The 26,604-nt window shown below is 43.9% G+C and overlaps 4 protein-coding genes and 1 pseudogene across 9 annotated transcripts; 2 read left to right on the plus strand and 3 right to left on the minus strand.

The window, feature by feature from the left end:
• The first annotated feature begins 1,735 nt into the window (after positions 1 to 1,735).
• LOC106426089 lies at positions 1,736 to 19,060 on the plus strand. 6 transcript variants are annotated; one of them, XM_013866802.3, is made up of 6 exons: positions 1,739 to 2,213; positions 3,395 to 3,483; positions 3,711 to 3,896; positions 4,003 to 4,042; positions 4,132 to 4,183; positions 4,280 to 4,705. In XM_013866802.3, the coding sequence occupies exons 1-5, from the start codon at positions 2,015 to 2,017 to the stop codon at positions 4,137 to 4,139; spliced, it is 522 nt and encodes a 173-aa protein (XP_013722256.1). In that variant the 5' UTR covers positions 1,739 to 2,014; the 3' UTR covers positions 4,140 to 4,183; positions 4,280 to 4,705. The 6 variants fall into 6 exon arrangements, 3 of the variants coding, with proteins under 3 accessions (XP_013722257.1, XP_013722256.1, XP_013722255.1); XR_007328871.1 differs by lacking the exon at positions 4,132 to 4,183 and adding an exon at positions 18,889 to 19,060 and having other exon boundaries at positions 1,747 to 2,213; positions 4,280 to 4,413; XR_007328872.1 differs by lacking the exon at positions 4,132 to 4,183 and adding an exon at positions 6,207 to 6,378 and having other exon boundaries at positions 1,747 to 2,213; positions 4,280 to 4,413.
• Positions 3,017 to 3,170, minus strand: LOC125593586 (annotated as a pseudogene).
• A 229-nt stretch (positions 19,061 to 19,289) lies between the features above and the next one.
• LOC106426085 (protein MULTIPOLAR SPINDLE 1) lies at positions 19,290 to 22,581 on the plus strand. Its single transcript, XM_013866798.3, is given in 11 exon segments — positions 19,290 to 19,655; positions 19,765 to 19,822; positions 19,924 to 20,061; positions 20,184 to 20,240; positions 20,377 to 20,474; positions 20,561 to 20,609; positions 20,766 to 20,879; positions 20,977 to 21,169; positions 21,262 to 21,332; positions 21,574 to 21,778; positions 22,262 to 22,581. Coding segments are annotated over 10 exon segments (1,338 nt in total). The 3' UTR covers positions 21,768 to 21,778; positions 22,262 to 22,581.
• Positions 22,582 to 22,595: 14 nt separating this feature from the next.
• LOC106426086 (F-box protein SKIP1-like) lies at positions 22,596 to 23,913 on the minus strand. The gene is made up of 2 exons (XM_013866799.3): positions 23,523 to 23,913; positions 22,596 to 23,289 (listed from the first exon to the last, which is right to left on the minus strand). The coding sequence occupies exons 1-2, from the start codon at positions 23,876 to 23,878 to the stop codon at positions 22,704 to 22,706; spliced, it is 942 nt and encodes a 313-aa protein (XP_013722253.1). The 5' UTR covers positions 23,879 to 23,913; the 3' UTR covers positions 22,596 to 22,703.
• A 141-nt stretch (positions 23,914 to 24,054) lies between these two features.
• Positions 24,055 to 25,770, minus strand: BNAC09G33490D. Its single transcript, XM_013866800.3, has 4 exons — positions 25,265 to 25,770; positions 24,803 to 24,873; positions 24,469 to 24,700; positions 24,055 to 24,381 (listed from the first exon to the last, which is right to left on the minus strand). Exons 1-4 carry the CDS (start codon positions 25,358 to 25,360, stop codon positions 24,175 to 24,177), a joined length of 606 nt encoding a protein of 201 aa, XP_013722254.1. The 5' UTR covers positions 25,361 to 25,770; the 3' UTR covers positions 24,055 to 24,174.
• Positions 25,771 to 26,604: the final 834 nt, after the last annotated feature.

Raw genomic sequence — 26,604 nt, forward strand, 5'->3', positions numbered from 1 at the left:
ATAAGAATCCTCGGAAACAAAAGAAAGGTGCAGAGAATGATAATCAAAATCCAAATCCGAGGTTACTAAGGAAACCATCCCAGACATGGAGATAAGGCCGGCCGGCTCTAAGGTACAAGTACCAAACAATGTAGCTTGGGACGCCAAGCTGCAAAGTATTAAAGGTCCTGATAATAATGAATCTCAATCGATTATATCATGTCTGGAACATAATGGAACCAATAAGGAATGTCGACATAAGATGATTTATTTGCATACAAGGTAGCACTTGAATTTATGAATATAAGCGAGGATCATGAACCCACGTCAATATAAGAGTGCGCACTCGTAGAACAGATTGGATTGAATGGAAACGTGGGGTTAAATAGTTTAAGGAAGAAACACGTATTTGGCCATATGATTAAGACGCCATATGATGTTAAAACCAGTGGATATAAATGGGTCTTGTGAGGAATAGAAATCGTGAGATATAAAGCTAATGTTGCACAAGGATTCTCACAAAGACCAGTAATAGATTATGAGGAGACATACTCCCATGTGGTGGATGCAACTACTTTTAGATTTCTCATAAGTCTGGCTATATAAGAGAGAAAATTAGACTTGCAGCAAGTTGATGTAGTGACTGCATATTTATATGGTCCACTGGATAATGAAAGTACTAGAGGGTATTGAGCTGAAAGTACAACAAGTTCTCGAGAACAATATTGATAATCATCAAAGTATATGATCTGAATATCCTAGGAACCTCTGGATACAATTTCCCAAACAGTTGAATATCTCAAGAAAGAGTTTGAGATGAAAGATCTTGGAAAACAAAGTTTTGTTTGGGATTACAGCTTGAGTACATTAACAATGAAATCCTTGTGCATCAAATAGTATATACAGAAAAGGGTACTCAAGAGATTTAATATGGACCAGTCTCACCCATTATCTAGTACATGGGCGTGAGATCACTTGTTTTGGACACTGATCCATTCAGTCCAAAGGTGGACGATAAAGAAGTCCATTTAGTCCTGAGATGGACGATGCAGAAGTCTTGTTTTAGACACTGATCTGATTGGTCCATAAGAAGGACGATGAAGAAGCCTTTGATTTTGGTTTATTTTATACTAACCAGCCCAAAGAGGGGTTATTTGGTTTTGTTGATTTGTTTTCAGACAGGTTATGTTTTACACATGGTGGTACACGCATATCACAGCAACATCATCTAAGATTTCGTGTGTGTGTATTTGAGGTCGATGACTCAATATGTTCGATTAGATTGTGGCATGGCCGATGGTAAAGAAGAACCAACTATCATGTTCGAGGACGAAGCATATTCTGCCCAAGATCTTCATCACCCACAGATTACAGAAAATTGGAGAGGTCCAATGGACCTTCAGTAATGTCCAGATCAGGGGGAGTAATGTGTGTTGTACTCTTTTTCCTTCACCATGGTTTTGTCCCAATTGGGTTTTCCTGGTAGGATTTTAATGAGGCAACATTAAAACACATTACAAGCTCTAAATGGTTATGGCATCCAAGGGGGAGTGTTATGAACCAGATTGTGGATGGCTCATAACCAAGAGATTATGATTTGTAATCTTTCCATTTATCTATGACGGTGTAATCTTCTATATAAGGAACCTCTATGCTATGAATAAAGATAGACTTTTCCATTACTTTTATAACAGACAGATTATTCATGATATTGTATATTTTGTTTCATCATAGGTTTAAAGGACATAAGACTCGGATTCTATTTAGCCCATCTTCAACCGGGGTGCTTAACGGAGATGGGGGGGGGGGAGGATGTGCTTAGCTTAATAAAGATTTAAAAAAAAGAAGAGAAAAATGGGATTAGTGTGAAGAAACGGTGCTTAAAGAGGAGGTAGAAGAACCGGGTCTTGTGGGACACGTGCTGGGTCTTGGTTACACCTCTCTCTCCTTTCTCTTCTCATCGCTCCACTCTCATCTCTCTGGATCCCACGTCAACGAGAGACCACCATCTCCGCCGTCACACCGTGAACAAACAATGATCCCTCATCTTCTCCCTCGTCCCTCTCCCTCTCGTCTTCGTCGAATTGGCTCGATCCGCCTGGTTCAATCGGTACAAGATCCAGCCCAAGGTCAAGAACTCCTTCTCCGACATGTTCTGCTGCTACAGAGACGTCATGAAGATGTTCATCCTCGTCGTCAGCCCTCTGCAGCTCGTCTCCTATCCTTCGATCAAGGTAATAATAATAAAGCTTCGATCTTTGGCTCGTGGGTCTTTGATCCACATAATAAAGTTTCGATCTCTGTAACCCGTCTCAGCTCTCCTCCGCCATGGAATCAAGCTTTTCTGTCGCCGGATCTTCCACCATCGTGCTCCAGATCCGGGAGAGAAAGCTCGTGAGCTCCAATGGCCATTCTTGGCTTATTTTCAAGTCTGATCCTTTGTCTTTGGATAATTATTCTTTGACCCCAAAACTATCAGATTTTGCAGAACAGACCTCTCTAATTGACCCCTAATCTTTCAATTGTGCAATTGTAACCCAAAGTAATTTTTTTAAGAACCTTTAGATGAGCAACTAGCATTGAGACACAAAATTTAGGTGTTTCTTATCTAAAGTTCTTATCAACAATTATATACTAAAATAATCATTAAGCAACTCTAATGGGATTTGTGGTTAATGATGCTCTTAGATTATCATTAACCCCAATCTATTAATTGGGGTTCTTATATTCGGTTAAGAGACGGTTCTTAACTTTTTTTTTAGATTTTAACTAAGAAAAGTTAAGAACCGTCTCTTAACTAAGAGATATAAGAGCCGTCTCTTAGCCGAAAAATGTAAAAAAAAACAAAAAACAAAAAAATGTCAAATCATGAGTTAAGAATCGCGGCTAAAAGACCGGGGTTAATCATACCCTTAGAAGTCCAAAAGCCCGTTTATAATAAGGTTATTTGGGCCAGTTAGCCTTTTTATTGCGAATCATGTTTGCGTGAATAAAATGAGGCCCAAAGGCCATTCAAAAAATTAAGAATGGGGATATGGTGGGATGAGCTAGACCCGCGTAGTAGTGCAACGCATAAGCAACTCATGAAAACCCAGATAGCAAGCTATCTTGGCAGTGGACCACATATCAAATATTAAATTCATAAGAACAGATACTACACTTGATCTTAGCCGAAAGGCCGAGAAAGGTATGATTTACTCAGCTGCGTAGCTTCTTCTTTTGTACTACTTCTCATGCCTTGCTCACTTGTTTCTTTACCGATGTGGGACTCTGAAAATAATACACAAGGAAATACTCTCTCTGCCTCAGTGTGGATTTCATATTCCTTACCTTGTACAGCTGAGTGAGAGAGCTACATTGACAGATCCGAAATAAAAGAAGCTAACTTTCACGAATTTTCCTTTTTCGTGATCAGTTTTGCATCCTAAATTGATCTTAGATCACTCGATTTCATTCGGAATCGGAAGCAGAAGACGAGAGATTGTTCATCCTTGGGTAGCCATGGTATTTACATATATGTTTCTGCTTCGTTTGTTTCATCTGATGGGCTCTGTTTCTCTTAGTACACTTATTTTTATTCGATTATTCTGTGTTCATTTAAACGAGAAAGTTAAGAAATTTTGTCTTAAGAAATCTTCTCATGCCCAACAGCTTTACCAATTTCACTGTTCGTATGGTGTTTGCTTTAATCAGTTGTATGATTGATTAGTCTCTGTTAATCTTGATTACAGGCCATGTATATTCGTGTGAAGCGCATGAAAGCAACTTACTTTATCCAATGCGATCCGAAAGAGACTGTTTTGGATGTTAAGCATAAACTGTTTACTCTCATTGAGAAACCAGTTAGCAGTCAGCGTCTTGTATTAATGTCTACTGAAGAAGTATTAGAGGATTCCAAATCTCTAGCGGAGCAGCAGGTTAGGGGATGAATAACACAATTGTTGTAAGTTTAAAGAAGAGATATCCTACTCATATGGACACTGACTGTGAGTTGCTACTATGTTCGATGTTTTTGTTGTTCAGGTTGAGAATGATGCAGTCGTGGCTCTGACTTTGAGGAAAGGTACATATCCCTCATATCTCTTGTTGGTTTGTAGGTAACACGGACTAGTCGTGTGTTGAACTAGTAGTAATCACCGTTTCTTTTCGAAGTTCATTGAGGCTGTTGAAAAGAGTCCTCTAGAAAGTTTGGCTATAGCTGAATGTGAGCCCTCTATTAATTCCACATCTGTCGTGGGTTTGCATTTTTTGGAGCTAGGAAATGGCATGATGAATTTGCATCTCATTCTTTCTTGTGCAGATGATAACGAGTTTGAGGATGTTGACATCGCACAGCCCACCGACTTCTCAATCTCATGAAGAGTTGCACTGACTGTGTATCAGGGAACCTCTTGAACATTAGAAGTATTTTATTCAAACACAAAGGTGGAGTCGGTAAAGCGCTTGAAGTCTCTCTCTCTCTCTCTCTCTCTCTCTCTCTCTCTCTCTCTCTCTCTCTCTCTCTCTCTCTCTCTCTCTCTCTCTCTCTCTCTCTCTCTCTCTCTCTCTCTCTCTCTCTCTCTCTCTCTCTCTCTCTCTCTCTCTCTCTCTCTCTCTCTCTCTCTCTCTCTCTCTCTCTCTCTCTCTCTCTCTCTCTCTCTTATTTGTTACTAACAATTGTTGCAAGTAAAGATAATGAGATGTAGAACTGATTGCAACTTGCAAGATTAGTAATTCTTTCATGATATCTCCCCATCACATGTTTCCCACCAAAAAAAAAAACTAGATCCGTCTTGAAAATTAGCCAATCCATGGAGTCCTTAAACATCTTTAGCAAATCCGCACAATCCTTCTCGAATCTTATCAGTGGCTCAGGCTGCTCATAGCTCTAATAAGTCCGTTCAAGTCTACGTGAAATGCTGAGAGGCTCTCTGTAGCGACCGTGTTCCGAAGATCGATGTTAGGATGATCTGAGGACTGACTGGACGAACTGTGAAAACGTACTGAATGGATTGGATGATGCTAGAAAGAGCTGATAAGAGTTCGAAGGACTTTCCGTGGGTGGATGAGAGAACTTGGATCGGCGCCTGATTAGTAGCGACTAGAGCGGAACCATGTACCCGATTAAAGCTAGGAACAAATCTGTTTTTGAGCCAAACAAAGCTCCATCAGTCGGTCTTACGCTCGGGTTATTGGACAGGCCGTTCGGTTTGTTGAAACTCAGGATGTTCGGGCAACTCGATTAAAATCCAGGCAAAGCGGAATTTTCGGACAGCGATGGTCGGATCCGGACAAGTGTTGTTGGATTCGGACAATACAGTTGAACTGGTCGGCTAGACAGCGATTGTCTGAAATCAGACAAGACAGTTAGGACTGTCGGCTAACCTGAGATGAGCTGATTCAGTAGTATCAGTCTGATTCGGACAAGGCGGTTAGAGTTATCGACTGGATCAGTCAGCTCTAGCTCAAGTTTCGTCTAAGTAAAACTGGCGGGAACAATTAAAGTCCGAAAAGGGGAAAAACTCGCGCTGGAACGCTTTGGAGCGCAGGGTGGTGGTTACGGATTAAGAGCCGAGAGTAAAATAAGCGGGAATGGTTAACTTGGCAGTTTCTCGGGCCTAAACCGCCCAACTGCCCATTTTAATCGTTTCCTTTGTCTTATTTCGCCATTTCTGTACGGGAAACAGAAAGAAAGAACCAGAGAGAAACTCAGAAAGAGAAAAGTCCGATTAAGAGAGAGTTTTCGATATTTGGCTGGATTGATCAAGTCCGAGTCAAGAACGATCGTCTGTGGGGTGAATCCGACTGTCCGAAGATCCAACGGAAACCGCTCAAGAGGTGTCAGAAGAGACATAATCAAATATAACAAACCGATTCTAAGAAAAAGGTGAGTGCGTGACAGTAGCCTATCGTACCGAATCGTAGTCTGATTGATAGGAATGTTCTATGTACTGATTGCTTGTCTAATTTGAATTATCTGCTAAGTTCTGGCTTGGTCCGAACAGTCGGTTCCTTCCATCGACGCATCTGGATCAGATCATGCGCCTAGAGTCGTATTGGCATGCTAGGGCTTGACTGAATCTGATGGCGCTTTGGCTTGGAACGATTGGGTCGGCTAAGTAACTGGCTGATGATAAGCATATCCGTTTATTGACTGATTGACTCGATTGCTTTACTTGGCTGAGTGGGACGGAATGACCGCTCTCACTAAGCATAATGTTTGCTTATGCCTCCTTGTTTGGATGCAGATCAGGACCATACCCGAAAGGGTAAAGACATAGCTTGAATGCGGGACAAGGGCAGGAAGGAAGGATGGTGGGTTTAGGTAGATATAGGAAGAGATTAACATGTAATAGCCTATAGCGAACTGACTTGTTAACTCGAACCTCAAATTATCTATTTAAATCGTATTATGCTTTACTTGACTGTCTTAAAAAGAACTAACACTTTGAAATAATTCTAAGTAAGGAAAAATTTGAAAACGGCCCAAGTCTGATCGAGGAAGTCGAGCCAGACTCGTACTGATGTTACGAAAAAATGGGTCGGGTCCTTTCAAGTGGTATCAGAGTGGAGTCGAGTTCTAGAACAATCTAAGTATAGTGGGTTATTGGGGCAAACCATCCTTCCAAGCCTGACGTCTCGCGGTAAATTCTGTGTACCGAGTCCTGATCCCAAGTTAGTTTTGACTAACTTGCCTGTGATCTTGTTGCAGATGGCAAAAAGTAACCGTAACACAAGAAGGACTGTGAATGAGACCGCTGAGGGGTCTGCGAGCAACGTGGCCAGGAATGAAGCTGGTACGGAAGAGGCTCAGAATGCTGCTCAAAATGCAGCAAATTTGAACAATGCTACAGCGGCTGGTGCTGCTGCTGGAGCTGTTGCTGCTCTGGTTGGATTGGAAGCCGTTTTGGCTATCTTGGCGCAAGTCTTGGCAAGATTGCCTGCTGCGGCGGCACCTCCAGTAGCTCCACCTGTTGCTGAGGAAGTGGAGAACGTGGTGCCTGATGGAGAAGAGGCACACATTGTTAGGAATCCGTCTTCCCTCAAGGTTATGGACCACATGCAGAAACTGGGAACAAAGTTCTTTTCCGGTGGTTCCAAACCAAAGGAAGCAGATCAATGGATTGACAGGATAGGGCGGAACTTTAAGTCGATCCGTTGTCCTCTTGCTTACAAGAAGGACATTGCTGTCCACTACTTGGACGGTGATGCGCACCTCTGGTGGCGAGGTGTAGCGGCTCGGATTGGTGTTTAGCATTGCACGTGGGCCAACTTTAAGACCGAATTCTGTGGGAAGTATTTTCCGCCAGAAGCATTTGACCAGCTCGAGGGAGCTTTTCTCAGACTGGCTCTTCCAGCAAGCCGAATGCAACATGTCGCAGTGCGTGTTCTACTTGCGGGAAGATGCACTCTGGTGTCTGTCGTGCTGCTACGGGAGCTTGTCACCGTTGCGGAAGTATGGATCACAAGGTGCGTGATTGCCCTGATGAAGATCTAAGGCCGAAGAGCCAGAACAAGGGTGATGGGGAATGTGTGTGCTACAACTGCGGCGAAACGGGGCACTACAAGAATCAGTGTCCGAAGGATGCACAATCTGCTGGGAAGCGTCCGAGTGATGGGCCTCAGCCGGCGGCAAAGAGGCAGGCCATTATGCCGCGGTTGTACACAATCAGTGATAAGTCAATGGACCCAAGCACGTTTCGCCCGATCACTGGGACCTTAGCCATGGGTGGAGTGGCAACCCATGTTCTGTTTGATTCCGGTGCATCTCACTACTTTGTGCAACCCGAGATGATTGGAATTGGGGAATTTCAGAAAGAACCAGAAGAAGAAGTAAGAGTGGTTCGGGCAGCTGGTGATCAGATCATGTACACTTCAGGGAAAATCTGAAACGTCTCTGTGATGATCGGAGGAGTGAACATGCCAGCCGACTTGGTCGTTTGCCCAGTGAAATCATACGATGTGATCCTTGGAATGGATTGGCTGAGCAAATACAAGGCACATCTTGATTGTCATCGTGGCCGAGTTCAGTTTGAGATAGGCAATGGAAAGCTTGTCTATCAAGGGGTCAGACCGACCAATGGGAGTCTGATCATTTCAGCACTTCAAGCAGAAAGAATGCTGGAAAAGGGATGTGAGGCTTATCTGGCTTCAATCACAACTGTGGAAGTCGGACCTGATGCTGAGTTGGAAGCGATTCCGATTGTAAAGGAGTATGATGACGTGTTCGAATCCTTGATAGGATTACCACCAGACCGTTCTGATCCTTTCACGATTGAGCTTGAGTCGGGCACAAAGCTAATCTCGAAAGCTCCGTACCGGATGGCTCCGGCTGAAATGGCAGAACTTAAGAAACAGTTGGATGAACTGATGGAGAAAGGGTTTGTGCGCCCAAGCAGTTCACCTTGGGGCGCACCGGTTCTGTATGTGAAGAAGAAAGATGGTAGCTTCAGGCTATGCATTGATTACAAGGGGATTAACAGAGTCACAGTGAAGAACAAGTACCCTCTTCCAAGGATTGACGAGTTATTGGACCAACTCTGAGGTGCTACTTGTTTCTCCAAGATTGATTTAGCTTCGGGATACCATCAGATTCCAATTGCTGAAGAGGATGTTCGTAAGCAGCCTTCAGATCGAGATACGGCCACTACGAGTTTGTGGTCATGCCCTTCGGATTGACCAACGCCCCTGCAGCCTTTATGAAGATGATGAATAACGTTTTCAGAGACTACCTGGATGAATTCGTTATAATCTTCATAGACGACATCTTGATCTACTCAAAGAATCAGGAAGAGCACAAGGACCATCTGAGAATGGTTTTGGATAAGCTGCAGGAACATAAGTTGTTCGCCAAGCTCAGCAAATGCAGCTTTTGGCAAAGAGAAATTGGTTTCTTGGGTCATGTGGTCTCGGACAAGGGAGTGTCCGTGGACCAAGAGAAGATCAAGGCCATTGCGGACTGGCCCAGACCAAGAAACGCAACAGAGATCAAGAGTTTTCTCGGACTGGCTGGATACTACCGACGGTTTGTTAAGGGATTTGCCAGCATGGCTCAACCGTTAACAAAGTTGACCGGGAAAGATGTTCAGTTCGTGTGGACAGAAGGCTGTGATGTGAGTTTCAGCAAACTCAAGATGATGTTGACGACTACTCCAGTATTGGCTCTTCCAATGGACAACGAGCCTTACGTGGTGTACACAGATGCATCCAAAGTGGGACTTGGGTGCGTATTGATGCAGCAAGGCAAAGTGATCGCGTATGCGTCTAGACAGCTAAGGAAACATGAAGGGAACTATCCAACACACGACTTAGAGATGGCTGCTGTCGTGTTTGCCCTGAAGATATGGCGGTCTTATCTCTATGGTGCTAAGGTCCAAGTCTTCACGGACCATAAGAGCTTGAAGTATATCTTTACTCAACCAGAGTTGAACCTTAGACAGAGGCGTTAGATAGAACTGGTTGCGGATTACGACTTGGATATTGCCTACCATCCGGGAAAGGCAAATCTGGTCGCGGATGCCTTGAGCCGGAAGAGAGTAGCTTCGGCTTCAGAGAAAGACATGGAGGAACTAGTTCACATGGTTGGAACCTTACAACTAGCTGCCTTGACTAGCGAAGTGGAACCGTTGGGTCTTGGTGCAGCGGATCAGGCGGACTTGTTGTCCCGAGTTCGCCTTGCACAGGAAAAGGATAAAGATCTGATCAAAGCTTCAAAGAACGAGAAGACGAAGTATCAGACTTCAAACAATGGGACGATTCTGGTTAATGGCCGAGTGTGTGTTCCTAACGACAAAGGGTTACGGGATGAGATCCTAAAGGAGGCACATCAGTCAAAGTTCTCGATACATCCAGGAGCCAATAAGATGTACCGAGACTTGAAGAGATACTATCATTGGGTTGGAATGAAGCGTGATGTTGCAAAATGGGTAGCTGGGTGCCCAATCTGCCAAATGGTAAAGGCAGAAAATCAAGTCCCGAGTGGACTACTTCAGAGTTTACCAATCCCAGAATGGCCTTGGGATAAGATCACGATGGACTTCGTGACTGGCTTGCCAATGAGGAACGGCAAGGACGCTATCTGGGTGATCGTGGACAGATTGACCAAGTATGCACACTTCTTGGCTATCAACAAAACAGACAATGCAGTGGTGCTAGCCAAGTTGTACGTGGAACAGATCGTCAGACTTCATGGAGGTCCGGTAAGCATAGTGTCAGACCGAGACTCCAAGTTTTATTCGGCCTTCTGGAGAGCTATGCAGTAGTCGATGGGGACCAAGGTCCATATGAGTACAGCATATCATCCGCAAACGGATGGACAGTCAGAGAGGACAATCCGAACACTTGAAGACTTACTGCGATCTTGTGTTCTGGATTGGGGAGACAAATGGGATCATTACTTGCGTCTGGCTGAGTTTTCTTACAACAACAGCTATCATGCAAGCATTGGAATGTCGCCTTACGAGGCATTGTACGGACATCCGTGTAGGACACCGTTATGCTGGACCCAAGTGGGAGAGCGCATCATATTTGGCCGAGATTTTGTAGAAGAGACAACTGAAAGAATCCGAGTCTTGAAACTGAAGATGAAAGAGTCTCAGGACAGACAGAAGAGTTATGCAGACAGACGCAGAAAAGACCTTGAGTTCGAAGTAGGAGACATGGTATATCTCAAAACCGTCACCTACAAAGGCAAGGACCGATCCTCAAAGAATGCCAAGCTGACTTTAAGATACATGGGGCCGTACAAGATCCTGGAAAGGATTGGAAATGTTGCCTACAAACTGGAGCTGCCCTCATCGATGGCTCAGTTCCATAACGTGTTCCATGTATCTTTGCTGCGAAAATGCATAAGGAATCAAGACAACGTGGTTCCTGAACCACCATCTGACTTGAGAGAGAACCTTACTGTGGAGGGACGACCAGTCCGGATCATTGGTAGAAAAACCAAACCTGAAGGCAGAAAGAATATCAAAATGATCCAAGTCGTTTGGGACTGCGATGGAGAGGAAGAAACGACTTGGGAGCCAGAGGCGAGAATGAAAGCTGAATTTCCAAAGTGGTTTGACAAACTCCCGGAAGATTCAGGAAGAAAGACTCGAGGACGAGTCTGAGCCAAGTGGGGGAGAACTTGTAGCGACCGTGTTCCGAAGATCGATGTTAGGATGATCTGAGGACTGACTGGACGAACTGTGAAAACGTACGGAATGGATTGGATGATGCTAGAAAGAGCTGATCAGAGTTCGAAGGACTTTCCGTGGGTGGATGGGAGAACTTGGATCGGCGCCTGATTAGTAGCGACTAGAGCGGAACCATGTACCCGATTAAAGCTAGGAACGGATCTGTTTTTGAGCCAAACAAAGCTCCATCAGTCGGTCTTACGCTCGGGTTATTGGACAGGCCGTTCGGTTTGTTGAAACTCAGGATGTTCGGGCAACTCGATGAAAATCCAGGCAAAGCAGAATTTTCGGACAGCGATAGTCGGATCCGGACAAGTGTTGTTGGATTCGGACAATACGGTTGAACTGGTCGGCTAGACAGCGTTTGTCTGAAATCAGACAAGACAGTTAAGACTGTCGGCTAAGCTGAGATGAGCTGATTCAGTAGTATCAGTCTGATTTGGACAAGGCGGTTAGAGTTATCGACTGGATCAGTCAGCTCTAGCTCGAGTTCCGTCTAAGTAAAATTGGCGGGAACAGTTAAAGTCCGAAAAGAGTAAAAACTCGCGCTGGAACGCTTTGGAGCGCGGGGTGGCGGTTACGGATTAAGAGCCGCGAGTAAAATAAGCAGGAATGGTTAACTTGGCAGTTTCTCGGGCCTAAACCGCCCAACTGCCCATTTTAATCGTCTCCTTTGTCTTATTTCGCCATTTCTGTACGGGAAACAGAAAGAAAGAACCAGAGAGAAACTCAGGAAGAGAAAAGTCCGATTAAGAGAAAGTTTTCGATATTTGGCTGGATTGATCAAGTCCGAGTCAAGAACGATCGTCTGTGGGGTGAATCCGACTGTCCGAAGATCCGACGGAAACCGCTCAAGAGGTGTCAGAAGAGACAGAATCAAACATAATAAACCGATTCTAAGAAAAAGGTGAGTGCGTGACCGTAGCCTATCGTACCGAATCGTTGTCTGATTGATAGGAATGTTCTATGTACTGATTGCTTGTCTAATTCGAATTATCTGCTAAGTTCTGGCTTGGTCCGAACAGTCGGTTCCTTCCATCGACGCATCTGGATCAGATCATGCGCCTAGAGCCGTATTGGCCTGCTAGGGCTTGACTGAATCTGATGGCGCTTTGGCTTGGAACGATTGGGTCGGCTAAGTAACTGACTGATGATAAGCATGTCCGTTTATTGACTGATTGACTCGATTGCTTTACTTGGCTGAGTGGGACGGAATGACCGCTCTCACTAAGCATAATGTTTGCTTATGCCTCCTTGTTTGGATGCAGATCAGGACCAGACCCGAAAGGGTAAAGACATAGCTTGAACGCGGGACAAGGGCAGGAAGGAAGGATGGTGGGTTTGGGTAGATATAGGACGAGATTAACATGTAATAGCCTATAGCGAACTGACTTGTTAACTCGAACCTCAGATTATCTATTCAAATCGTATTATGCTTTACTTGACTGTCTGAAAAAGAACTAACACTCTGAAATAATTCTAAGTAAGGAAAAATTTGAAAACGGCCCAAGTCTGATCGAGGAAGTCGAGCCAGACTCGTACTGATGTTACGAAAAAATGGGTCGGGTCCTTTCAAGTGGTATCAGAGCGGAGTCGAGTTCTAGAACAATCTAAGTATAGTGGGTTATTGGGGCAAACCATCCTTCCAAGCCTGACGTCTCGCGGTAAATTCTGTGTACCGAGTCCTGATCCCAAGTTAGTTTTGACTAACTTGCCTGTGATCTTGTTGCAGATGGCAAAAAGTAACTGTAACACAAGAAGGACTGTGAATGAGACCGCTGAGGGGTCTGCGAGCAACGTGGCCAGGAATGAAGCTGGTACGGAAGAGGCTCAGAATGCTGCTCAGAATGCAGCAAATTTGAACAATGCTACAGCGGCTGGTGCTGCTGCTGGAGCTGCTGCTGCTCCGGTTGGATTTGAAGCCGTTTTGGCTAAGTCTTGGCAAGATTGCCTGCTGCGGCGGCACCTCCAGTGGCTCCACCTGTTGCGGAGGAAGTGGAGAACGTGGTGCCTGATGGAGAAGAGGCACACATTGTTAGGAATCCGTCTTACCTCAAGGTTATGGACCACATGCAGAAACTGGGAACAAAGTTCTTTTCCGGTGGTTCCAAACCAAAGGAATCAGATCAATGGATTGACAGGATAGGGCGGAACTTTAAGTCGATCCGTTGTCCTCTTGCTTACAAGAAGGACATTGCTGTCCACTACTTGGACGGTGATGCGCACCTCTGGTGGCGAGGTGTAGCGGCTCGGATTGGTGCTGAGCATTGCACGTGGGCAAACTTTAAGACCGAATTCTGTGGGAAGTATTTTCCGCCTGAAGCATTTGACCAGCTCGAGGGAGCTTTTCTCAGACAGGAACAGGGATCTATGACTGTTAGGGAGTATGAATCGGAATTCAACAGCCTCAAGAAGTATGTTGGGCGCGAGGCTGAGTCGGAAATCTCCTTGGTCCGCAAATTCATGCGCGGACTCAGGGTTGATCTCCGAACTCGTTGTAAGATCCGCAACTATGATATTGTGGCCGAGCTGGTGGAAAAGGCCGCAGAACAGGAAGCTGGAATCAGTGAGGAAGCCAAGGTGTTTGGCACAGTGGCGCATGTCCATCCTGGTAAGCATGCGGGAAAGAATCAAAAGCCGGTGAAGGCTGGCTCTTCCAGCAAGCCGAATGCAACAGGTCGCAGTGCGTGTTTGACTTGCGGGAAGATGCACTCTGGTGTCTGCCGTGCTGCTACGGGAGCTTGTCACCGTTGCGGAAGTATGGATCACAAGGTGCGTGATTGCCCTGATGAAGATCTAAGGCCGAAGAGCCAGAACAAGGGTGATGGGGAATGTGTGTGCTACAACTGCGGCGAAACGGGGCACTACAAGAATCAGTGTCCGAAGGATGCACAATCTGCTGGGAAGCGTCCGAGTGATTGGCCTCAGCCGGCGGCAAAGAGGCAGGCCATCATGCCGCGGGTGTACACAATCGGTGATGAGTCAATGGACCCAAGCACGTCTCGCCCGATCACTGGGACCTTAGTCATGGTGGAGTGGCAACCCATGTTCTGTTTGATTCCGGTGCATCTCACTGCTTTGTGCAACCCGAGATGATTGGAATTGGGGAATTTCAGAAAGAACTAGAAGAAGAAGTAAGAGTGGTTCGGGCAGCTGGTGATCAGATCATGTACACTTCAGGGAAAATCCGAAACGTCTCTGTGATGATCGAAGGAGTGAACATGCCAGCCGACTTGGTCGTTTGCCCAGTGAAATCATACGATGTGATCCTTGGAATGGATTGGCTGAGCAAATACAAGGCACATCTTGATTGTCATCGTGGCCGAGTTCAGTTTGAGATAGGCAATGGAAAGCTTGTCTATCAAGGGGTCAGACCGACCAATGGGAGTCTGGTCATTTCAGCACTTCAAGCAGAAAGAATGCTGGAAAAAGGTTGTGAGGCTTATCTGGCTTCAATCACAACTGTGGAAGTCGGACCTGATGCTGAGTTGGAAGGGATTCCGATTGTAAAGGAGTATGATGACGTGTTCGAATCCTTGACAGGATTACCACCGGACCGTTCTGATCCTTTCACGATTGAGCTTGAGCCGGGCACAAAGCCAATCTCGAAAGCTCCGTACCGGATGGCTCCGGCTGAAATGGCAGAACTTAAGAAACAGTTAGATGAACTGATGGAGAAAGGGTTTGTGCGCCCAAGCAGTTCACCTTGGGGCGCACCGGTTCTGTTCGTGAAGAAGAAAGATGGTAGCTTCAGGCTATGCATTGATTACAGGGGATTAACAGAGTCACAGTGAAGAACAAGTACCCTCTTCCAAGGATTGACGAGTTATTGGACCAACTCCGAGGTGCTACTTGTTTCTCCAAGATTGATTTAGCTTCGGGATACCATCAGATTCCGATTGCTGAAGAGGATGTCCGTAAGACAGCCTTCAGATCGAGATACGGCCACTACGAGTTTGTGGTCATGCCCTTCGGATTGACCAACGCCCCTGCAGCCTTTATGAAGATGATGAATAACGTTTTCAGAGACTACCTGGATGAATTCGTTATAGTCTTCATAGACGACATCTTGATCTACTCAAAGAATCAGGAAGAGCACAAGGACCATCTGAGAATGGTTTTGGATAAGCTGCGGGAACATAAGTTGTTCGCCAAGCTCAGCAAATGCAGCTTTTGGCAAAGAGAAATTGGTTTCTTGGGTCATGTGGTCTCGGACAAGGGAGTGTCTGTGGACCAAGAGAAGATCAAGGCCATTGCGGACTGGCCCAGACCAAGGAACGCAACAGAGATCAGGAGCTTTCTCGGACTGGCTGGATACTACCGACGGTTTGTTAAGGGATTTGCCAGCATGGCTCAACCGTTGACAAAGTTGACCGGGAAAGATGTTCAGTTCGTGTGGACAGAAGGCTGTGATGTGAGTTTCAGCAAACTCAAGATGATGTTGACGACTACTCCAGTATTGGCTCTTCCAATGGACAACGAGCCATACGTGGTGTACACAGATGCATCCAAAGTGGGACTTGGGTGCGTATTGATGCAGCAAGGCAAAGTGATCGCGTATGCGTCTAGACAGCTAAGGAAACACGAAGGGAACTATCCAACACACGACTTAGAGATGGCTGCTGTCGTGTTTGCCCTGAAGATATGGCGGTCTTATCTCTATGGTGCTAAGGTCCAAGTCTTCACGGACCATAAGAGCTTGAAGTATATCTTTACTCAACCAGAGCTGAACCTTAGACAGAGGCGTTGGATGGAACTGGTTGCGGATTACGACTTGGATATTGCCTACCATCCGGGAAAGGCAAATCTGGTCGCGGATGCCTTGAGCCGGAAGAGAGTAGCTTCGGCTTCAGAGAAAGACATGGAGGAACTAGTTCACATGGTTGGAACCTTACGACTAGCTGCCTTGACTGACGAAGTGGAACCGTTGGGTCTTGGTGCAGCGGATCAGGCGGACTTGTTGTCCCGAGTTCGCCTTGCACAGGAAAAGGATGAAGATCTGATCAAAGCTTCAAGAACGAGAAGACGGAGTATCAGACTTCAAACAATGGGACGATTCTGGTTAATGGCCGAGTGTGTGTTCCTAACGACAAAGGATTGCGGGATGAGATCCTAAAGGAGGCACATCAGTCAAAGTTTTCGATACATCCAGGAGCCAATAAGATGTACCGAGACTTGAAGAGATACTATCATTGGGTTGGAATGAAGCGTGATGTTGCAAAATGGGTAGCTGGGTGCCCAATCTGCCAAATGGTAAAGGCAGAAAATCAAGTCCCGAGTGGACTACTTCAGAGTTTACCAATCCCAGAATTGCCTTGGGATAAGATCACGATGGACTTCGTGACTGGCTTGCCAATGAGGAACGGCAAGGACGCTATCTGGGTGATAGTGGACAGATTGACCAAGTCTGCACACTTCTTGGCTATCAACAAAACAGACAATGCAGCGGTGCTAGCCAAGTTGTACGTGGAACAGATCGTCAGACTTCATGGAGTTCCGGTAAGCATAGTGTCAGACCGAGACTCCAAGTTTTATTCGGCCTTCTGGAGAGCTATGCAGAAGTCGATGGGGACCAAGGTCCATATGAGTACAGCATATCATCCGCAAACGGATGGACAGTCAGAGAGGACAATCCGAACACTTGAAGACTTACTGCGATCTTGTGTTCTGGATTGGGGAGACAAATGGGATCAGTACTTGCATCTGGCTGAGTTTTCTTACAACAACAGCTATCATGCAAGCATTGGAATGTCGCCTTACGAGGCATTGTACGGACGTCCGTGTAGGACACCGTTATGCTGGACCCAAGTGGGGGAGCGCAGCATATTTGGCCGAGATTTTGTAGAAGAGACAACTGAAAGAATCCGAGTCTTGAAACTGAAGATGAAAGAGTCTCAGGACAGACAGAAGAGTTATGCAGACAGACGCAGAAAAGACCTTGAGTTCGAAGTAGGAGACATGGTATATCTCAAAACCGTCACCTACAAAGGCAAGGACCGATCCTCAAAGAATGCCAAGCTGAGTCCAAGATACATGGGGCCGTACAAGATCCTGGAAAGGATTGGAAAGGTCGCCTACAAACTGGAGCTGCCCTCATCGATGGCTCAGTTCCATAACGTGTTCCATGTATCTTTGCTGCGAAAATGCATAAGGAATCAAGACAACGTGGTTCCTGAACCACCATCTGACTTGAGAGAGAACCTTACTGTGGAGGGACGACCAGTCTGGATCATTGGTAGAAAAACCAAACCTGAAGGCAGAAAGAATATCAAAATGATCCAAGTCGTTTGGGACTGCGATGGAGAGGAAGAAACGACTTGGGAGCCAGAGGCGAGAATGAAAGCTGAATTTCCAAAGTGGTTTGACAAACTCACGGAAGATTCAGGAAGAAAGACTCGAGGACGAGTCTGAGCCAAGTGGGGGAGAACTTGTAGCGACCGTGTTCCGAAGATCGATGTTAGGATGATCTGAGGACTGACTGGCCGAACTGTGAGAACGTACTGAATGGATTGGATGATGCTAGAAAGAGCTGATCAGAGTTCGAAGGACTTTCCGTGGGTGGATGGGAGAACTTGGATCGGCGCCTGATTAGTAGCGACTAGAGCGGAACCATGTACCCGATTAAAGCTAGGAACGGATCTGTTTTTGAGCCAAACAAAGCTCCATCAGTCGGTCTTACGCTCGGGTTATTGGACAGGCCGTTCGGTTTGTTGAAACTCAGGATGTTCGGGCAACTCGATGAAAATCCAGGCAAAGCGGAATTTTCGGACAGCGATAGTCGGATCCGGACAAGTGTTGTTGGATTCGGACAATACGGTTGAATTGGTCGGCTAGACAGCGTTTGTCTGAAATCAGACAAGACAGTTAAGACTGTCGGCTAAGCTGAGATGAGCTGATTCAGTAGTATCAGTCTGATTCGGACAAGGCGGTTAGAGTTATCGACTGGATCAGTCAGCTCTAGCTCGAGTTTCGTCTAAGTAAAATTGGCGGGAACAGTTAAAGTCCGAAAAGGGGAAAAACTCGCGCTGGAACGCTTTGGTGCGCGGGGTGGCGGTTACGGATTAAGAGCCGCGAGTAAAATAAGCGGGAATGGTTAACTTGGCAGTTTCTCGGGCCTAAACCGCCCAACTGCCCATTTTAATCGTCTCCTTTGTCTTATTTCGCCATTTCTGCACGAGAAACAGAAAGAAAGAACCAGAGAGAAACTCAGAAAGAGAAAAGTCCGATTAAGAGAGAGTTTTCGATATTTGGCTGGATTGATCAAGTCCGAGTCAAGAACGATCGTCTGTGGGGTGAATCCGACTGTCCGAACGTTAGAAGATCCGACGGAAACCGCTCAAGAGGTGTCAGAAGAGACCGAATCAAACAGAACAAACCGACTCTAAGAAAAAGGTGAGTGTGTGACCGTAGCCTATCGTACTGAATCGTAGTCTGATTGATAGGAATGTTCTATGTACTGATTGCTTGTCTAATTCAAATTATCTGCTAAGTTCTGGCTTGGTCCGAACAGTCGGTTCCTTCCATCGACGCATCTGGATCAGATCATGCGCCTAGAGCCGTATTGGCCTGCTTGGGCTTGACTGAATCTGATGGCGCTTTGGCTTGGAACGATTGGGTCGGCTAAGTAATTGACTGATGATAAGCATGTCCGTTTATTGACTGATTGACTCGATTGCTTTACTTGGCTGAGTGGGACGGAATGACCGCTCTCACTAAGCATACTGTTTGCTTATGCCTCCTTGTTTGGATGCAGATCAGGACCAGATCCGAAAGGGTAAAGACATAGCTTGAACGCGGGACAAGGGCAGGAAGGAAGGATGGTGGGTTTGGGTAGATATAGGACGAGATTAACATGTAATAGCCTATAGCGAACTGACTTGTTAACTCGAACCTCAGATTATCTATTCAAATCGTATTATGTTTTACTTGACTGTTTGAAAAAGAATTAACACTCTGAAATAATTTTAAGTAAGGAAAAATTTGAAAACGGCCCAAATCTGATAGAGGAAGTCGAGCCAGACTCGTACTGATGTTACGAAAAAATGGGTCGGCTCCTTTCACTCTCCCCCGACAAATCCCTTGCCCAGAACAGGTTCTCTAGTAGCTGAGCTTTAGAGTTATTGAACTAATCTATGGGCCGTCTTAAATGCACTAATGGGCCTCTGTGTAGCATCACCAATAGCTCTCCCGCGCAAGGAATCGAAATCGAAATCATTATCATCCCGAAAATTAAAACATTTTTGCTTTCTTTCTTAAAAAAAAAAAATTAATTCGAGCGTCACTGAAGCAGAAGATCACATGGAGAAGGAGAAGGAAGAGTCACTGAGACTGGCGATCGCCGTTTCTCTCCTACGATCGAAGATCCAGAACCGTCTATCTTCTTCCTCTACTTCTCTCTGCGATGCTCCCTCCGAAACCGATCCTCTTCGCTGGAAGCAGAAGAACCGTCGATCGTCTTCCTCTACTTCTCGTTGCGGTGCTCCTCCCTCCGACACTGATGCTCTTCGATGGAAGCAGAAGGTCCCCTCTCGAATTCGATTTTGTGTACTTGGGTTTAAGTGATTGTCGTTGTTTGTTTGATATTTAGTGGGAAAATCTAACATATTAGGGGTTTCGATTTTGAAATTAGGCGAAAGAGAGGAAGAAAGAGATTATCAGTCTCCAGGAAGATCTCAAGGATGCTGAAAGTATTATTATTATCTAAAACTTTGGCAACTCGTTTTATGTATTTAATGATTCCCAAAAATGGAAAGCCTTTTGTTGATGCGATTTCTGCAACCTTCCTTAGGTTGTGATTTGTTCCCAGCGAATGCTTCTTGCAAGTGTTATTTCTTTGATAATTTGGGAGAATTCAGCGGCAGGCGCATTGGAGAGGCCTCTGAACCGAGGTTTAACGATGCTCTTCGTCGTAGATTTTTCAGAATAGGTGTATTTCTTACGCTTTTATTTGTATTCATTAGTCTTGTAATTTGAACTGTTTTTGTCTCCTTTTTCTTTGTGTTTTTTTTTTTTTTACTTATTAGCTTGTGTTGTCATTTGATTTCCTAGCAAGGATAAGGGGAAGAAGGAAATCAACTCGACCATCTCAAAGATTGCGGCTTTCAGGTTTTTGCTAAGGCTCTTCCTCGGCTTCACTCACTTTCAGTTTCCTTTATACATTATATACAACACCATACTTTGATATTTACCTGGATGGGTGAATTGTTAAATTGAATGTATGTAACCAAGCATCATCTTCTAGGACTCTTGACTTCAGAACCTGAATATGAAGACAAAGCAGAGCAGCTAAGGATATCTATTGATTTTCTCCTGGAACTGTCCCAAGCAGCGGACTCCAGTGTTAGGCTTTATTGCTTAAGCTCTTTTCTGGTAATATGCACTCTTACATAGTTTGCAGATTTGAACTCGCTTCTTCTGTTCTGCAGGCCTCTTATTTCAGGAACTGGTCACATCAGGCTGTAGATTTCATATTAGGTAATACTATTCAATCTCTTGACTTGCAAACAAATAATTTGATACCTGAGCTGCAATTCCCTTTTATTGGAAGCTTGTGTTGCACTTACGAAACAAACTTGTGTTCTTGTTCCTCTTCTTACAATAATATGCTCGCTCTCTTTTTGCATACTCAAGCTTCACTGAAGAAGCTGATATCGATGGGGAGAACCTTGGAATCTGTTGAAGAATCTATTAGTTTCATGATTACACAGTTGATCGCAAGAATGTGCACTCCCTTTAAAGGAAATGGTAGCTTTAGCTGTCTATCTATGATTTTAACTGTGTTTCTCTTTCTGGTTATCATTTCTCATAGATGTTGCTGTGTTTTTACTTACATCTGTTGTAGAGGTGAAACAACTAGAAACTAGTGTTGGGTTATATGTCCAACATTTGATCCGTAAACTGGGAAGTGATCCATACATTGGACAGCGTGCAATATTTGCTATTTCTCAGAGAATATCTATTTTAGCCGAGAACTTACTGGTCATGGACCCGTTTGATGAATCATTCCCAGAGATGGATGAGTGCATGTTTATATTGTAAGTATTTCAAATTCTAATGAGAATGTGTTTCTATGATACATCATACGTGGGACTGCCGAGTTTGATTATGTTGTCTTATGGACCTGCAGGATACAGTTAATTGAGTTCCTGATAAGTGACTATTTGTTATCGTGGGCAGAGAATGAAGCATTTGAAACTGGTAATTTAAGTATTTAGTGTTTTATGTATGATACTCTTTCAACAAATCAGAGTGGCGCAGCGGAAGCGTGGTGGGCCCATAACCCACAGGTCCCAGGATCGAAACCTGGCTCTGATAAATTTTTGCTTGATTCCCGAATTATATGCAGCTATCTATTTGTTTCCATTTCTGACACAAATACAGTTATAGACGGCAAAAAGTGTCACAAATGATGCTGAGATTGGTTGTGTCTGACCTGTAGTTGTGTTTGAGGAGTGGATATCATCAGTTGTCCACACGAGGAAAGCAGTAGCTGCGTTGGAAGAAAGAAACGGGTTGTATCTTCTTTTCATGGACCGAGTCACAGGGGAGTTAGCTAAACGAGTTGGTCAAGTCACATCTTTCAGGGAGGTCGAGCCAGCCATTTTGGACAAAATCTTAGCCTACCCAGAATGATACCTTTTCAGGTTAGTAGCATCTACCCAATAAAGCTTTTTTTTTTTTTGTTATTGGAACCCTTTGTACCCTTAGTCCATCAAAGAATAGTGTGTGGAAAGCAAATTGCTTCACTTTGGTTTAAAGGTGAAGATAGTTGATCCAGTAATCATATATATCGTGGTCGGCTTTGACCTTTGGTTGATGTCGCTTTGTGATATATTGGACACTTAGTTTTCCAGCGAGTCAGAGTCTTTAAATTATGGCCGCCATAGGCTCCACATGACACTACGATGTTATCTTATCATTATATTTCTCAGTCATCCCACCAAATGTTATTGAATTATATCCATTTAACAAAAAGTATCTTCAACTTTACCCGTCTTCTTTATAATCACAGCAGAGGGGAAAAACCTTATCTTATCTTTGAGCAGAGATGGGTGACACCAAGCGCTTAGTCATCCTATCTATCATTTCACTCCTGTTCTTGTCTCAGTTTCTTCTTTTGTGTTCAGCTCATGTCAATGATGAAGTCGGTGTACCGAGGAAGCTTGGCGTTTTCATAAGGAAAAGGAGAGGATTCAGGATACAGAAGGCCACACAGCACCCTACCAGATCGGCTTCTGCAACACTTTTGCCAGGCTCCTTCCATGTGACTGCTTGGCTCGCCTCCTCTTTCTTACTACCTCTTCTTCTCTAGCTTTTTAATTGATGTAGTAGATATTACTCTGTCTTTGTAATGTCAACAGGTAAACTAACTCTGCGTGTATAAACGTTATGTAAGCGTGTACATTTTGAATGCTTGAGATTGTGAATTTTATTTACAGTTGGGTCTTTTCCACGGTCAGGAAACCAACGAAAATATTTGATTCATTGCCTTTTGCACATGTTATAACACACACTAACAACAACCTATTGGTTGCTTTTATTACAGAACATTACTTAAGTGTATGAAACTCAGATCCTCATGGATTGTATATCAAATCTCTCGTCATAGAGTCTCCAATGTCCGTATCTCTCCGTCTGAGCCACCACAGGCTCTGACCTCGGCACATAAACATCTGGCTTCTTCACCTCCTTAATCCCCTTCAGCCTTGACACATTGTTTGCAATATCACGGCTTGACAAATGCACACACCCAAACAAGTCCAAGTACTCTAGCTTCGGACAACCCTCACATACCCAAGCGAGTCCTTTCGCAGACAATCTAGAGAACCGAATCTCCAAACGCTCTAGATTCATCATATGTTTCCCGATCGCCTCAGCTTCCGTGTCTCCGTCTTGAGGACAAGCGTCAAAATACTCTGTAGGAACAACAGAGCCGATTTGCCGAGACGAATCAGACCAATCCATAAGGTTGCGTTTCAGCGTCGTGAGGTTGGGACAGTTTCTACCGATCATCACAAGCGCGTCGTGGGATATCTCGTGACAGTAACTGATATCTAGCTCCTTTAGACTCCTGCAACGAAACGCTACCTTCGCCATAGATGCGTCCGTCACGTGAGGGCTGCTTCTAACCGCGAGAGCCTCGAGATTCGGACATCTTAACAACATACAAAACCACAAACTCACTTTCATTAGTAACAGAATATATGAAATAGATTAGGCGGTTAAGTAAGCGGTTTACTTGATTTCTGATTAGTTCAACGTTTTACAACAAACTATTAAACCGAGTAACAGAATATTAAACCGGTCGGTTAAGTAACCGCTTAATCTATTTCATATACTCTGTTAATTAGTGGACAAGGGAGCTTTGGATGAAGAAGGAAGGTTTACCTTTCAGCAGCGTAAGAGAGAGCGTGATCGCTGCAATGGCGGACGCGGATCTCGGTGAGACCTCCGTCGCTCCAATCAACGACTGATCGGAGCATCGAGCCAATCTTCCGTTCGAAATCAGGAGACCACCACTGAGTCGACTCGGGATACGACTCGAACCATGGCTCCAGATCGAAGGAAGACCAGAGATACGGATCTCTGCAAACGGCAAGCCACGATTTTCGTACGAACATCGGTCCTGTCCATCGCTCCTGGATCGTGAGCCGTGAGATGATGTTGGTGAGTATCTCTGGAGCCAATCCTCCCCAATCGTCCATAAAAGGTTTCTTTTCTTTCTTTTTTTCGTTTTCAGACATGTTTGGTCTTGTGATCCGTATGTATGAATTTAAAGTTTACACGAAAAGTCTTGTTCCGACACGTGTGAACATATTCTGACCGTTGATTTTGTTCCTGGACTTTTGGATCACTTTAATCTCTTCTAAGAACGACACGTGTTCAGTATACAAATGTCAGTTTCGTGAGTCGCCAAGTATAGAGAAGGGGATAAGGTTTTTAAATTTCAAGCCACATTTGGATATATGTTTTCAAAAGCAAATAAAAGCAGCTACATTGACGTGGAACTATGTTACAAGATCGTTGACTTTTGAGGGTATTAGACTCTGAGAGCTGCTGCGGCAACAGGATCTTGCCACGAAACTTTCCTCTTATTTGATCCGTTTCCTCCGTTCCTGCAAGACGATAGCTTCATCTCTTTCTGCTGCTGCGGCATCTCGGTGCTGCTCTTTCTCGTACATGAACTACTTTCTTGCACTCTCGTTCTCTCATTGTTCATTGCCTCTCTTTCTTCCTCTTCTTCTCCCTGTAATCAATTTAAGAGGTGGTCTCAAATGAGTACACACACACATGTTGGTTCTCTTTGTATATAAAGAGTGAACGATGTGCTTACAGATATCTGGTTTAGATCAAACAACGGAACTCTCTTCTCAAGACTGGTTTTGGTTTCGTTTACCGAGTGGTTTAAGTCGGGAAGTGTAACATGTTTGGTTTCTGCTTCACTTCTCTTATTAGGAGACGACACTTGCGTTTTACTCTTCGATCTTCCTCTACCCTTTTTAACATCTGGTGGATGCATAACAGGCTGGTCTTGTCTCAAATGTCTGTATCTCCGCCGAAGAAATCTGATAAACAGAGACATAAACAAACACTTCAGAACAAAACATGCATCAAGAACATTAATGATAAATATATTATTGCGTCAAAGATAAGAGTAGTATATGTACCGGACTTCGGCTATTAGTGTTGCCTTTCTCGCTCGCATAGTCTGTATCTTCTTTCGCATTGCTTCAGTATCCTTGTGTGATCCAAACAAAAAGAGTGAAACACGTTGTTAATACACAGAACCAAAGGTTATCTCTCGCTAATATGGACACAACAAGGCTCTCGCATCTCATCCTAGGAGTATGTATTAACAAAGCACTATTTTGATCAGCTTAAGACTAATATCGATTTGAACAACTACACATGACAAAATAAAGTAAGAGGTTTTATGTTTGTTAAGGAACCAATTAAGCTTAAAGTTTTTATCTTTCTCTTTGAAACAAAAACTTTATCCAGATCAGAGTGAAAAGAAAAGAAAAAAACAAATCTTGAGAAACATTTTCAGATCCAGAGACAAAATAGACCAGACCCATAAACTGAAACTTGATTTAAACTCAAGAGGAAAAAAAAAACAGAGTTCTTACCATATGCAGTTCTTGATAATCTTGCATAAGGCTGTGATGCCTAAGTCTGACTTTCGGATCCTCAAAAGGATTAGGGTTGGGAGGAGTTCGATTCATCAGGTGAACACAAGATGTGTAGTTGCAGAATCAAAGAAGGAAAGAGATGAAGGAGGATAAGCCCTTGAAAGAAGGAATGAGAAGAGAGATAGAGAGAGGAAGGTTCTGGGTTTGGTGGTGTTGTATATCTGATATCAAACAGAGAGGAGAAGTCAGAGAAGGACAAAGAAGCAGAAAAGAAGGACACATCATGTTGTTGTTGGTGTTGGTGTTGTTGCTGTGAGAGAAAAAAAAAATAAAAAAATAAAAGCAATATTGCTTTTTTGGAGGTGTGTTAAGACAGCAGTGATGAAGATGGAAGCAGATTTGTGCAGGGAGTAAGTGTGTGAAATGACTTCTGCACTAAGTTGTGGTGCTGGGTTAAGTGCAAAGCAACTTCCTTTTTCTCTTTTATTTTTAATGGGTTTTGTTGGAGACTCTTGAGAAGAAACGTCTCTATTTTATTTCTTGTGTTCCATTGTCGTCGGTAAAGTTTTTTTTTTTTTTGTCGTCTGTAAAGTTATTAACCATTCAAAGTTTAACACTGGGTCCGTTGAAAATAGACCTATGAGAATGGAGGTTCAAATATAAATCTCACGACTTTATTTATAGAAAAGTCAGATAGTGGAAGAGAAAAAGCTAACGTAATAAGATTCGCTTTTTGAAACTATAGTACTAATCGCTGTTATAAAATGACCACATAGCCGGCTAGAGTATCCCTTACTCTATTTTTTAATTATTTTTTATTTTTAATAATATTTTTATTTATTTATTTATTTGATCTAAAATTTTATAAATACCATTTATATTTATAATTTTAATGAAAATTACACTATATTAAATTTATATATTCTATTTGTGTGTTTTATACAATCTTAAACATGAAAATGTATTAATGTTATACACAATTAAAGATTAACATGTTTTATAACATAGTAAACAATCTAAAAATTCTGTCCCGCATAATTTCCGATTAATCTCCGATTTTCTCTTTAGGCGCTAGGTCTAACCTGACCGTCCGACTAGCGCCTAGTGCGTTCCCGAACAGGGATACTAATATATATATATATATATATATATTACATATTTTTTACCAAAAAACATATATACGGATTGTTGCAGAAACTCTATCTTGGTTTTTGTACACTCGGTTTAGAATATCCTAAAGATAACACTTTTTTCTTACATTTACATTGATGATTTCTAGAGTGTGTTTATCGCAGTGATGACCTATTAGCTCATAGAAGAGGGTAAATACAACAGTG

This window comes from Brassica napus, chromosome C9 (genome assembly GCF_020379485.1).
Source record: "Brassica napus cultivar Da-Ae chromosome C9, Da-Ae, whole genome shotgun sequence".
Taxonomy (NCBI): Eukaryota; Viridiplantae; Streptophyta; class Magnoliopsida; order Brassicales; family Brassicaceae; genus Brassica; species Brassica napus.